This window comes from Stigmatopora argus, chromosome 20, assembly GCF_051989625.1.
Source record: "Stigmatopora argus isolate UIUO_Sarg chromosome 20, RoL_Sarg_1.0, whole genome shotgun sequence".
In the NCBI taxonomy this organism is placed as follows: Eukaryota; Metazoa; Chordata; class Actinopteri; order Syngnathiformes; family Syngnathidae; genus Stigmatopora; species Stigmatopora argus.
In genome coordinates, this window is record NC_135406.1 from 11,233,460 (window position 1) to 11,247,094 (window position 13,635).

The 13,635-nt window shown below is 39.4% G+C and overlaps 1 protein-coding gene and 2 non-coding genes across 6 annotated transcripts in view; all 3 read left to right on the plus strand.

Annotated features, from left to right (window-relative positions):
• Nucleotides 1–2,053: 2,053 nt before the first annotated feature.
• Nucleotides 2,054–2,164, plus strand: LOC144066449 (U5 spliceosomal RNA). The gene has a single exon (XR_013297614.1). It is a non-coding gene; the product is annotated as a U5 spliceosomal RNA (small nuclear RNA).
• A 685-nt stretch (nt 2,165–2,849) lies between these two features.
• On the plus strand, nt 2,850–3,015 carry LOC144066514 (U1 spliceosomal RNA). Its single transcript, XR_013297664.1, has one exon. It is a non-coding gene; the product is annotated as a U1 spliceosomal RNA (small nuclear RNA).
• Nucleotides 3,016–3,699: 684 nt separating this feature from the next.
• The window catches only part of LOC144065511 (uncharacterized), a 63,870-nt gene continuing 53,934 nt past the window's right edge, over nt 3,700–13,635 (plus strand). The window contains exons 1-2 of one of the 4 annotated variants that reach the window (XM_077588429.1): nt 3,700–3,998; nt 6,033–7,432. In XM_077588429.1, coding sequence (XP_077444555.1) covers nt 3,872–3,998; nt 6,033–6,964 — 1,059 coding nt within the window. In that variant the 5' untranslated portion in view covers nt 3,700–3,871 and the 3' untranslated portion in view covers nt 6,965–7,432. Of the gene's footprint in view, nt 3,999–4,818; nt 5,564–6,032; nt 7,433–13,635 lie in introns of those variants that run through there. The other 3 variants (XR_013297190.1, XM_077588427.1, XR_013297189.1) reach the window with 3 other exon arrangements.

The following is a 13,635-nucleotide window of genomic DNA, read 5'->3' on the forward strand; positions in this document are numbered from 1 at the left end:
CAGTCTATCATGCACTTATGATCATCAAAAGTGAACGTACCTTCGAGTTTGTGAAGAACAACTTTAGCTTGCATCATTTTGCAAACAATAAAATGTTGATTACATGAGAGATCCTCTTTCACGCCATAAAGTTCCTTCTGAAACTTTGCCGCAACCGGCGTCGTTCTCCCAGACATTTTTCACACTTTTTTGTGTTCGCTTGACGACGTACTGATGCAGACGACGTGTTCCTTTGTTAGCTGCCAGCTAGGCTAGGCTAAAGTACGACTCCCAAAACGGATTGAAGACAAACGGACTGACGTTCGAGTCCACAAACTATTTAATGTTGAGCATGTTGTCGAGGTTTCGTTTCATTTAAGTTAAATTAAATTGAGGAGAAACAAGAGGCACACAAACAAAAAGTTAAAACCCTAGCCATGCAGAAATGAACGCCCGAATCCCTTCTTCTTCTTCTTTTTCTTTTTCTTCCGCTGGGGGTTTTACGGTTGTCGGCAGCCAACGTACTGTAGCATTATCGCCCTCTACTGTCTCAATACCTCAAAATACCAAGTTCTCAATTCAGATTTTAGACAGAGGGGGCGATAATGTTAAATTTGGTCTCTTAATGCCACAGCGTGAAGAGAGCAGCTCGAAGTCCAGTTCTTGTCTAGCTAGCCGTGACACTAAATCGAAAAGCTACATTTTGAGAAAAAGTTAGACAATTTTAAGGACATTTTCTTTAAATGTTACAGTGTGTTTGATCTTATTGCAAGTAACAAATAACACATTTTAATATTTAAATATAAGGGTTTATAAGGTTATTTCACAATTTAGAACTACACAATCCCTCATTCAGCCTCATTCAAGGTAGTGTGGACACACGGTCCACGCCGCTGGATATAAGTTTCAGTCTCTCAGGAGGCATGGGTTCAAAACCCACCACTGCCAATAATACATGGGCTATTTATGGTTCTTTTGTTGGAGTGCTTATGGCTCTTCACTAACCTGTAAGATAAAATGTGAAACCACTGGTGAGAGAGCTGAGTCCCGAACACACTAATAGGAGTGTCACGTTTGCACACCACTGTGTCACTGACGCTACCTCTAGCTTCGCTTTAATCATAATGATTTTTTTTTACGAGACTCCTTTTTGCATATCAACGGCGTAACAATGTTATTAAAGAACAGAGAATTTTTGTATTTTAAAAGTGTAGGAATGTTAAAGTAAATGCAGACATTTTCAGGTATGCGGCCCAGTGGGGCGAGTGATTAGCGTCGCGGCCTCAAAGCTCTGGGGTCGTGGGTTAAATTTTTTAACTTAAAATCCAGCGTGGGTTTGAGTGTGCATGGTTGTCCGTCTCCTTGTGCCCTGCGATTGGCTGGCCCCCGATTCAGGGTGTCCCCCGCCTCTGGCCCCCGATTCAGGGTGTCCCCCGCCTCTGGCCCGAAGACAGCTGGGATTGGCTCCAGCACCCCCCGCAACCCTAATGAGAATAAAGCGGTTCAGAAAATGAGATGAGATGAGTTTCCCTCTTATCACACTAAAAGTGTATCGTTGTAGTTTGATGTATACGTAAATGTATGTTACTATTGACCATATACTAAATTGTATTTTAGAATTAGGGGATGGAATAGGACCTTGCTCCTTCCACTCTATGCATCAATCTGTTATTGCAGTATCTCCAAGAAAGGTGCACCACTCGCTCTTTATCAAAATACATTTACTACTTACTCTTGGAATTCCTAACTTAATGATTGAAATGACAGAAGCAAACCTGAAATTTAATAGATTAATCATGCGGATGAGGGGAGATTTAAATTAACAAATTAAAGCCTTTCTTTTGTAACAATATCCAAGTAAAACATGACTGTATAAACATTCACATCTTATATAATAATATATAGGTTTGACGATTATCATTTTTGCCAGTACAGCTAGTTTAAATGCCTGCTCAGCATCGAGGTGCCACTCTTTTTGGTGTAATATGAAAGCAAAGGGCCACATTGACTACATTCAGCGAAACCAACGCAATTTTCTGTAGCATATTCAACAATCAATTTGAAGCTTTTCCACATACTGTTTCTCTTCTAATCTAATTAATCTTTTGCCTTTCACTAAAGACTTTCGTGGAGAGGAACAATAAGAGTTTTAATCAAATTTTGGATGCTCTGCACTAACAGAGCTTCCCCTCTCTGTCGATGGTAAATATGAACTTTCTACTTATCTGAAACTTAAAGTTAATTCAGGCAATATTCCCCCTTGATTTTTTATAGACTATTTATGTCCTTAAGCATCTCACCTTGTTCAATCAAATATTTGATGTTCTGTGCTACCAGAGCTGTCCCTCTCTGTCAAAATGAAATATGGAATTGCTATTGATATGGCGCAATGGTATTTCACAATTTCAATGCTTGGATTTATACATACTGTTTACATCCTCAAACATTTGACTTTGTTAATTGAAGTAGTGATAAAGTAAAATGTATTATGTCAATTGATTAATCAACTAACACTCATTGCTGACAAACCCACTGCTTAATTCATGAATGTTTTAACTTATATTACTGTGAGGGGGCGGTTTTTATGTAGAAAGCTTCAGATGTTCGTTTCCCTTTTTTAACTTTGGATTTTTAAAAAAAATACTTACTATTTGGTATTTAATTCTTCGAAGCATCATTTTGTTAGAGATTATAAAAATGTTATTTGTAGAGAAGTGCTATTTTGTTCGACTTGTATTTTCATTTGTGCCTTTGTTCACTTTTTTTGTGCGCGTGCATGCGCGGGTGTTTTATTACGGTGTAGTAAACGGGCACGTGACTGAAGATGGCGAGCACGTGAAAGAAGAGGGTGCTGCAACCGGGGACAACTCATACTTACCTGGCAGGGGAGATACCATGATCAAGAAGGTGGTTAACCCAGGGTGAGGCCCAGCCATTGCACTCTTGGTTGTGCTGACCTCTGTGAAATTCCCCAAATATGGGAATCTCGACTGGATAATTTCTGATAGTGGGGGACTGCGTTTGCGCTCTGCCCTGATTTGTTGTCAAAAAATAACATTCAAGCAACTGACCAAACTTTTAAATAATTCAATATGGTTAAATCTCAGAGATTCAGCAACCTCGTCGTATCAAACTCACCGTGCTCCGGAGGCTACGTCGGAGCTGCAGGTAAATGCAATTGAAAAGCGTCCGATAAAATAGGTGAAAAAGTCATTTGAAAAAGGAAACAAAAACCCTGATTTAAAAAAAAACACAGATACACTAGTCACCAAAATGGCAGACACAATTTAACGAGTGTCCATCAAGAGAATGTGGACAAAAGCATGAATCGGCACGGGATTACCATTCTTGTAGTATTACTCCCACTATTTTAAACTTAACATTTTAAACAAAGGCAAAACCAAAATATTTCATTGCATTTCATCCTGATTTCGTTCTAATGGTCAAGATGCTTATGTGAAACAAAATCAGCATATTCATTGGCCCAGCATGACTCTACGATTTTTTAATTATGCTTTTTAATAAGAACTAGTGCTAAGAAAGGCAGTACATGTCTCTTAAGATCATTCGTCCCCCGATTCCATGACAAAAACGTCTCACTGTAGACCCCCTCCAGCGAAATAAAGTTGATTAGGCGGACACGGGGTTAAAATTGGGGCGGGATCTAAGACGCGAAGGGGCTCGGCGTTGCCTTACCCATCATGCAATGCATGTATAAGAAAGACTGGCCAACGTGCAACGGTTTTTCGTCTTTATCCATTCACTTAGTTACGACGAAATCTCGGCGACGTTTCCAGCGTGACTTACTCGGACATCAGTACGTCCATTTTCGAGTATTCTCGGAACTCGTTGAAGTTTGAAGACCTAGCCTCGTGGGTGGCTAACAAGGGAAATGGCGAGAACAACACAGACTGCGGAAAACTTCCAGGGGGGACTTTGTGGCGTCACATTGGAGCCTTCGTATCACTCGACTCTTGGGAAAATCATGCATGCCAGAGTTGTTCTTCACAGACTAGAAGGTTAGTTTACCTTTGGTGATTATTTATTTGTATAACATATACTGTGCGTGACATCATGCATGCACTGCGTCCGGATTTATTTCTGTATAGTACTGCTTTGGACATGTTTTTCACGTGTATACTGGGTGCGTTCACTTGATGCACGGGGTTTCCCCCAGCGCAGCGAGCGTTGCCAGATTGGGCGCGCTCCCGCCTTTTTTTCCAAAGACTTGGGGTGAGAGAAAAATGAATCTGGTGGCGGGATACTGGATCTACACTGGGAAATCGGGAGACTAAATAAGTATCATACTTATTTAGTATCATACTCCAATCATACTGTATGTGACTCCAATCTATATTTCACGTTTGCAGCTTATATGGGCATTAATTTAATAATCGGGATTTGTAAAAGTCTTTGAAATCGTTGAAAATACTTGAATTTTACCTGTAATGTTTTCAAGGTTTAAAAATGTTAGAATTTTGCATACAGTCCTTGAAAATGCTTGAAAGAGTTCGGCACACTATTCCTCAGCACCCTGTATGGAAATAGGAATTCCGTAACCCAACTAAATAAAGGGAAATGAAGTAAATTTGCTTCATCGCCGCTACACATCCGTTCCAGTGCAGCTTTGCAACAAGGCTGTGGGATTCGCCCACTTTGTGGAATATTGGCGCAAATTGGGAAGATGAACACGCCAAGCCACCCACACTAATTTCAAAACCCTTTGGAAATGATAATAAACACTTATTTAATCAATGCATAACATGTCATTTGAAAGATGGATGAGTGTTAAATGTGAGATAGGTGGAAAAAGCCAATGTTGTTTTTGTTGTCTTTCAGTTAGAGCAAGCAAAGTCCAAAATGATTGTCATCTTATGGATGTTACTATGTTTGTAGCCAATTAGGGTTTGAAGCCTGAGGATACTCAGGAGGAACAACTTGGACCCTAAGCTTCTGGTAACCTTCTATAGAGCCACTGTGGAGAGCATTCTGGTATACTGCATTACAGTGTGGTACGCTGGAAGCACGGCAGCAGACAGAAAAGCCATGCAGAGAGTGATCAATACCACCCAGAAGATCATGGGCTGCTCGCTGCCCTCACTGAATTACCGTATTTTCACGACTATTCGGCGCATTGTATTTTAAGCCGCAGTGTCAGTAACGAGTGCTATTTCTGTGTTTTAGACACACAAAGCACGCACCGTTTCATTACACTCATATATATTATATATGGATGAACATCAAAACGCAATAGCGCTGGCTACCGGAAGCAGCCGATTTCCGGGTTCCGGTGCGCAGTGACTGCTGGGAAATATAGTTCTTGCACGCTACACCCACACGCTAAAAACATGTTTTAAAAAGGCAACGGAAGCAAAACTGAGTTGGTAGGTGCAAGGAAGAGGCAAGCCTATTCATTTGAAACGAGTGGCAATGATAACGAAGCGTGATGCGCGTGAGAGTGGTGAGCGTTGCACGGGCATACAACTTGAATCGTTCGACCGTCAGTACCATTTATAAACAGAAAGATCGAGCAGCAGGACCCAAATATTGAACGTTGCATAAAGTTTGCAAATCAATTGAATGATGCCATACAGTGCTACCGCATCATTTATGATGAAAAAAAAGAAGAAAACTTTGCAATCGTCGTTAGATCGCTTCTTTCGGCCAGTTTCTAATACATAAATCTCTCTCTCTATACAGTACTGTACATATGCTCTCCATTTTATCAAATGTTTTTTAGTACAAACCAATATGTGTTACTTATACAAGTCTTAAACATACAAATGCACTTATATAAACCTTCAATATACTTATATAGGCCTTAAACATAAATTATAATACAAAATATAGCACTGAATCAACTTACAAACAAATTCAACTTGTAAACAATCGCTCGGAACCTAACTCGTTCGTAAGTAGGGGAGCGTCTGTACTGCATTGTGACGAAATGGATGTATGGCGCCCTCTTCCGTTTGGTTTCATTTCTGTGAACAAGAAATTCAGTCATTTTATAATTGGAAAATGGTTCATCATTTATCTTCGTGTCTTTGCAGGTTTCAGAAATGATCTTGGTGCTTATGGGCATGAGTCTGTTGACCTTGAAGGGGAAGTTGAGCTCCCCCAAATCAAAGAGGAGGAGCCAGAGTTCCCTCAACAACAAATGGGAGATGAGCAACTTCCAATCAAAAAGGAGGAAGATGATTCCACCTGGTCACTTGGTGAGTTCGTGAAGAGGGAAAATGTTCTGGGCGTGGCCAGCGGAGGGGCGGAGCCTGCAAACACCACAACATGGCCCCTAATTAAAGAGGAGGAGCCAGAGTTCCCTCAACAGTGCAAAAGAGAAGAGCAACCTCCAATCAAAAACGACGAATGTGTCAAATGCTCAACTGGTGAGCCTTTCAAGAGTGAAGATGATCTGGGCGTGGCCAACAGAGGGGCGGAGCTTCTGAGCGGCAGCTCAACAGATGGATGGCGAGCAGAAAATTTAATTGCTCCTTTATCAGATGACAACGACTTGCTTTTTGACGATGATGATGTTGAAGATGTTAAGAAAAATCCCAGTGGCGACAAACTCTGCAAATGCTTTCAGTGTGGGAAAACTTTTGGGAAAAAGTCTTCTTTGAAAACACATATGAGGAGTCACACTGGGGCGAAACCCTTATCATGTACAGTTTGTGGTAAAACATTTACAGAGAAGGGAAATGTAAAAATACACACAAGAAACCACACTGGTGAAAAACCATTTTCGTGTTCAGTTTGCGGTAAAGCCTTTTCTCATAAGCAAGTTTTACAAATACACTCAAGAACCCACACTGGTGAAAAACCATGTTCATGTTCAGTTTGTGGTCAAAGATTCACACAGAAGAAAGACTTAAATAGTCATGCAAGAACACACACTGGTGAAAAGCCATTTTCGTGTTCATTTTGTGGTCAAAGATTCACACGGAAGGCACACTTAAATAGACATGCAAGAACACATAGGTGAAAAAACATTTCCGTGTTCATTTTGTGGTCAAAGATTCACACGGAAGGCACACTTAAATAGTCATGCAAGAACACACACTGGTGAAAAGCCATTTTCGTGTTCATTTTGTGGTCAAAGATTCACACGGAAGGGATACTTAATTAGTCATGCAAGAACCCACACTGGTGAAAAACCATTTTCGTGTTCAGTTTGCGGTAAAGCCTTTTCTCAAAAGCAAGATTTACAAAGACACACAAGAACCCACACGGGTGAAAAGCCATTTTCGTGTTCAGTTTGTAGTCAAAGATTCACACGGAAGGGATACTTAATTAGTCATGCAAGAACCCACACTGGTGAAAAACCATTTTCGTGTTCAGTTTGCGGTAAAGCCTTTTCTCAAAATGAATCCTTAAAAATCCACATAAGAACCCACACTGGCGAAAAACCATTTTCCTGCTTATAATATCTATCTCTCTCTCTCTCTCTCTCTCTCTCTCTCTCTCTCTCTCTCTCTCTATATATATATATATATATATATATATATATATATATATATATATATATATATATATAAATATATATATATATATATATATATATATATAAATATATATATATATATATTTATATATTATATATATATATATTATATTATATATAATAACTCAGAGCTTGCCGTCATTCCCGGAGGCTTAAGAACTACAACAGCTGAACCCAGCGTTTTGGAAGACTCATTTGGGCAATTGTTGAATTCGGACACACAAAATGAGGACTTTGATGCATTTGTGGGTGATGATGACATAAGTAAGTTGTAAAATGTCTAAATAAAGTACAACCGAACTCAGTTTTGCTTCCGTTGCCTTTTTAAAAACGTGTGTGCGTGTGGGTGTAGCGTGCAAGAACTATATTTCCCAGCAGTCACTGCACACCGGAACCCGGAAATAGGCTACTTCCGGTAGCCGGCGCTATTGCGTTTCGATGTTCATCCATATATAATACATATGCGTCTAAAAAACGGTGCATGCTTTGTGTGTTTAAAATACAGAAATAGCACCCGTTACTGACACTGCAGCTAAAAATACGATGCGCCGAATAGTCGTGAAAATACGGTACCCACGTCGGTCAGAAACCCTTTTCCTGCTCAGCTTCTTGCCAGAGATTTAGTTGTAAGGATAGACTTAAAAGACGCAAATGTGTTGTGATAAGCTGTGGCCAATCACAGCTTTGCTTGCTTTTTCAATTTCTGTATGAAAGATCATTGTTAGTGAAGTATAATTGTATTTTGCATTCTGAAAATCTTGTTTACACTTTTTAATGTGTAATATCGATCCACACGATTCAAATACAGTAATACCTTAAGATACGAGCTTACTGCGGGGTCGAGCTAGTATGTCAATTTACTCGTATCTCAAGTCAATTCTTCCCATAGAAATGAACAAAATACAAATTAATCCGTTTCCATCCTAAAAAAAACCACCAAAATTTGTTTTAATTTACTACCGACTCACAATTGGGAACCATCTGGTATGCTCTCATCTCAAATTTGTCTCGTATGTTGGAACACTTGTATGTCAAGGTATTACTGTATAAGAAAATTGAGTGTCGTTGAAGATTTTATTTAATTTACTATCTAAATAATATGGAAAATGTCGTCACAGTTAAAGACATGCCTAAGAAATTTGAAAAATTGCAGATTTGCTAGCAAATCCAATAAGAATATTGAGTGTTATTCAAACATGATACATTTGAATGAAAATGATTGATATATTGAATCTAGGATCTAAAAAACATGATTAGAAATATGGTGTGAAAGATAATGAATTTGCTCAAAATAAATAAATAAGTTGTACAATGTCCTTATACTTTTGTCTTATAATAAGATGAATCATGATTTTAAACTGATTTAACGTGTCATTTTTTTGGTAGTTCCAATAAAACTCTTTTGGGGGAAAATACTTTTTGGGTCTTTTTGTTGAAAAAAAATCAGCCTTCCAAATTCAAAGGTGACAAAAAAGAGAAGCGTTATTTGCTCAGATTTAATGAATACATTAATTTGAACAATTTGACAAATTAATATATAAAAGATTGTTTTCTTTCTACAGGTATGAAAATACGCTAACTTCATTATCTGAAACTAACGGTAAATTGATTTTATCTTTTTGATGTTGAAGGGGATAATTGGGAGATATGTAACTAGATTTTTATTTTATGTGCAACTATTGGAAAAACATCGAGTAAGAAAGTTTTATAGGAGATGATAGACAAACTACAAAGGGAATGTAATGTTAAATGTTTGCAAAAAACTACTAGATTGGGGTATTGCTCATTTCAAACAACTGCGCGATACACATTATTGAATGAATTTGGAGTTTTTGATTAGCATGCATTTTATGTGGCTTAATTGCTGTAAAGGGTACAGGCTTAATATATTAATCCTTGCGAACAGGGGGAGATTGTGATTCAATTCTATTGAAAAATATACTGTTAGGGTTATTAGTCTTACATTATTATATATTTGCTCGCAATGAAGTACGCTTTGCTTTACTTAGCTCATTAACACAAGAAAAGTTATTATAGTCTACATCTGCCTCCAATGAAGTAAATGCTTTGCTCCTTAGTTAGACCAAACAACAGGAACGTCGAATCCTTTTGGACTGCTGGGATATGGAGAAGAACCTTCGTCTCTACATGACCTTCATTTGTTTTGGGAGCTAAAACTTGTATTGTAACTAGGGTCCTTTACTATTGACTTCTCACTCCTATTTTCCCAACCCTCCCTTGAGAGCTGAGACGTCCATTGTAACTATGGTCCTTGAAGCTAAAACAGGGAAAAGATGCGTGTAACGTGAGAATGAACCTGGACAGAGACGAGTCGATTCGATTCTCTCTTGCAAGAATTTCACAGAGGATTGCCCCATCTCTTTATTTGTGCGGGCATTTGAGAATGCCTATTGGTGAACTTATCATACCACTACTAGGATCCAAGGGTGAAGAGATCATCCTGCCTTTAACTTCCCCAGTAGCCACTAAGTGCTACTCACTGACTATCACTCATTCCTTCATCTATGCTCCAAAGTGCCCTGTCAACTTGATGGGCCAGGACCTTATGAAGATGTGTCCTGTCCAGATGGACAACAACTCCAAGACTCTCCTGCAAGGCACCACCAAGCAACTGCCCCAATCTTTGCTGTGTGGGATAGACTGGCTAGTTGGCTTAATAATTGTTTGTTCATGTCGCGCCATGTGGCCAAACTCGCTTTACAATTGTTTGTTAAGATCGTAAAATGTAAGATAGACTGGCCAAACTGGCTTTACAATTGTTTGTTAAGATCGTGGAATGTAAGATAGGCTAACTAGCTGGCTTTGCAATTGTTTGTTAGATCGTGGAATGTAAGATAGGCTAACTAGCTGGCTTTGCAATTGTTTGTCAAGATCGTGGAATGTAAGATAGGCTAATTAGCTGGCTTTGCAATTGTTTGCTTGTATTGTGCGATGTGGCCAACTAGCTTAATAATTGTTTGTTCGAATCGCGCGATGTAAGATAGGCTGCAGCAGTTTGTGTGAGCTATAAAAATATCGTGTTTGCATACAACTTAGCCCTGCAAATGTCTAACCATATCAGCCTAAAGTTTTGGTTACATAAACTTTGTCCTACATCACTGTCTTAGAAATATTTCCCTGTTTTCCTATATAAAGACTGACCCACTGTTCATTCGGAGAGAGAGTTGCAAAAGACACCACGCTGAGCGGTTCACCACTGTTAGAGCTCTCTCTCCATCTTGCAGTCTGGTAATAAACCTATTTCCTTTAAATTGATCTCACTTTTTCTGTGCCTATTCCTGAAGTTGTATTACAGATCTATCAGCTGACATCTACTGGGCTCGCATTGACACCGACTCCGACGGCTGGAAACAAGCCGAACACTACTGGCCTTTGTGACTGCCCTCGGTACGGCACCTACGTACATATGATTTGGTTTCTGACTGCTTGCATTGCACGCTCTACTATGATAGGCAAGGTAATGAGATCTATACTTATTCGTTACAAACAATTTAAGGACACACTTGGCAAATACATTGTGGCGATTCGTTTATTGGTAACCCGGAGTGGCTTTCAATACACATTTGTCTGATGAACAATTAAAATGGTACATGAAGGATAACCCGCCGGATCTCCCCATGTCACCATCTCATCCACATGTTTCCATGATGATATCTCCTCACTCAGCTAAAGACCTTGGGCCCTTTGTACGAGAATACATGTTGGCTAAGGATTGGAAACCCACCATAACTCAATCTTTGTTTTATTCTTGATGTTTATTGTGTCCAATTTGGAAAAAGTCAAACCATGCTTCATTTTGGAGCATCGACTGTTGGAAGACACCATGGTTGTGAAACAATGGACAGTGACATGGCCTCAATGGTTCTCGCTGACCTGCCGGACACAATTTGTTCCGTTACCCCTACAGACATGGGCTTGTGTAACGTTGCTTTTGCACTTTTCACATGACTTCCAATCCCATGCATGTCGAAAGCAATTTTTATAATTCAACTGTTCATTTCAGTAAATACTACAATGACATTGAAAAATACATTTTTAAAAAGGTACTTAGTCAAGTGAAAACAACAGTGGCTGAGGATGCCAATCACATTTTTGGATTATTATTCATTAAAAAAAGCAACACTTTTTGTCACTTTTACTGAACCAAGATGCCTCTTGAATTTTATGAAGTTTCCCTGCTTCCTACCTTGGCGTCTTGTGGAGCTTAGCCGTCTTGGTATTTGTCTCCTTGACTGCCCCCCGTCAGGTCAGTGGTGTGCTCCTGGATTAGCTTTGGCATATGGCCAATTCATTCCAACTTGGTCTCAATCGTGGAAGCCTATTGACAAGGAGGACGTTTAAAATGTTAAGACAATTTGAAAAACAAGCACTTTTTAATCAGTGCTTTTTTGATGAAAATGTTGACCATAATTCTTGCTGAACTTTTATTCTTGACAATGAAACTAACCTTCAGAACAATGTTGCTCGACCTCCAGGAACGGTGGGCCACTAAAAAAGTAAACGTGCGGGGTCTCTTTTAAGGTGCTCAGTCAGCTTGATGTCTGCCATCTATAGAAGAAATGGCATGATGAACATTTTGATGGAGAACATTGCATCGGTACAAAGTGGGTTAAGGATGACACATTGAGTTTTTTTTCTTGTAAATGTACTCGTTCTCTAGGCATCCTTGACCACCTTGCACACCACCAAGGACTTCAAGAGGAAGATTGGTCTATTTTTTCCCATGCTCAAGGCTATGCTTGAATCCCAGACCTTGAAGGAATCCTGCAGGAGCAGCTCTTCTTGTGACTCAATGCATTCATCAAAACCTGAAGGGGGAGAGATGAAGGTGACATGTAAGCAAACTGGACTTGGTTCGTGAGCAAATGTTTTGCCATCTTGTCATCATGTTCAGTTACCTTCCAGCATGGAGAGATGCATGGCATCATTGGCATTCTTGGGAATGCCAAGAGTTATATTCAGGGCTTTTTTGAGCTGCTCTTACCCTTCTTCAGAGCATTGCAGCAGATTTTTAAATAAGCCAACAGACGCTTACAATGGCTGCGAGACACTGTTCTCACAGAATAACGAGAATTTACTGTATATAGGTATTGTTATATGCTCCGTTTGTGTTACATCTTTTGGACCCAAATGCAGTGAAGCAGGCAAGGAGAAGGAAGTAGTACTCAAACGAATCTTTAATAACTTAAACCGGAGGCAATAGACTAACAAAAGACTTGGCGTCAAATAACAAAACAAAGCCTGACTAGGGGAGACACGGGAAAGCGAGGAACGAGGAGCGCCACGTTGGATCGAGGAAAATGTGGAAACATGGCATGGTAATCAGCAGATGATCCAACAATGACAAAGCAGTCAGTGGGGTTATAATAGACTGACACGTGTTGACAAGACAATTAGGAACACCAGGGAAACACAAGAGGGAGGAAGGATACACCAGGGGCGGAGACACGACAGCTGAACACAATGGGCAATCACTCAGACAGGAAACCAGGCGGGAAAAAGCATAACAAAACCAAGAAACCCTAACAGTTTGTCTGTTGTGTACTAAAGGAAGTTTAAGATTACATCCATGTTCGTTTCAGTGAGCTGTTTATGTTTTGTTTCATTATGTTAGGGGACTTTCATGAGACAAAATAAAAGGTGATGTTGAATTAATTTCTTTCTAATGGGGTTCAGGTTTACGGAAGCTGATCGCACTCACCTTGAAAATAAAATAAAGTCCTGGCCGTTTTTCAAATTAATTCATCTTTGGTGTGGTGTTGTTTTTTTGAAGTATTTTTTTCTTCGTTTTTCAAATTAATTTATTGTCTGATGGTTTTTTTCTTTGTTTTTCAAAATGTATTTTTGGCGTTATGTTTTTGAATTATTTTTTTCTTGTTTGTTTTTCGTTTTTATTTATTTTTTCCTCAGAAAAAAAATACATTCAAAAATCGAGCAAACAGCAGTTATCGACATATTTGGAAATCTCGCGTGGACTGCGTCCCCCAAATTCTAGACAGGAGGACCCGTGCTCGCGTACACACCTACCTCCATTCAGCACAATCATGTTTTATCCAGATATGCGGCAAAGACAGTGCGAGACAGCCCAGTCATCAAGTCACCTTAATGACAAGTACGCTTCTAAGTTTCCT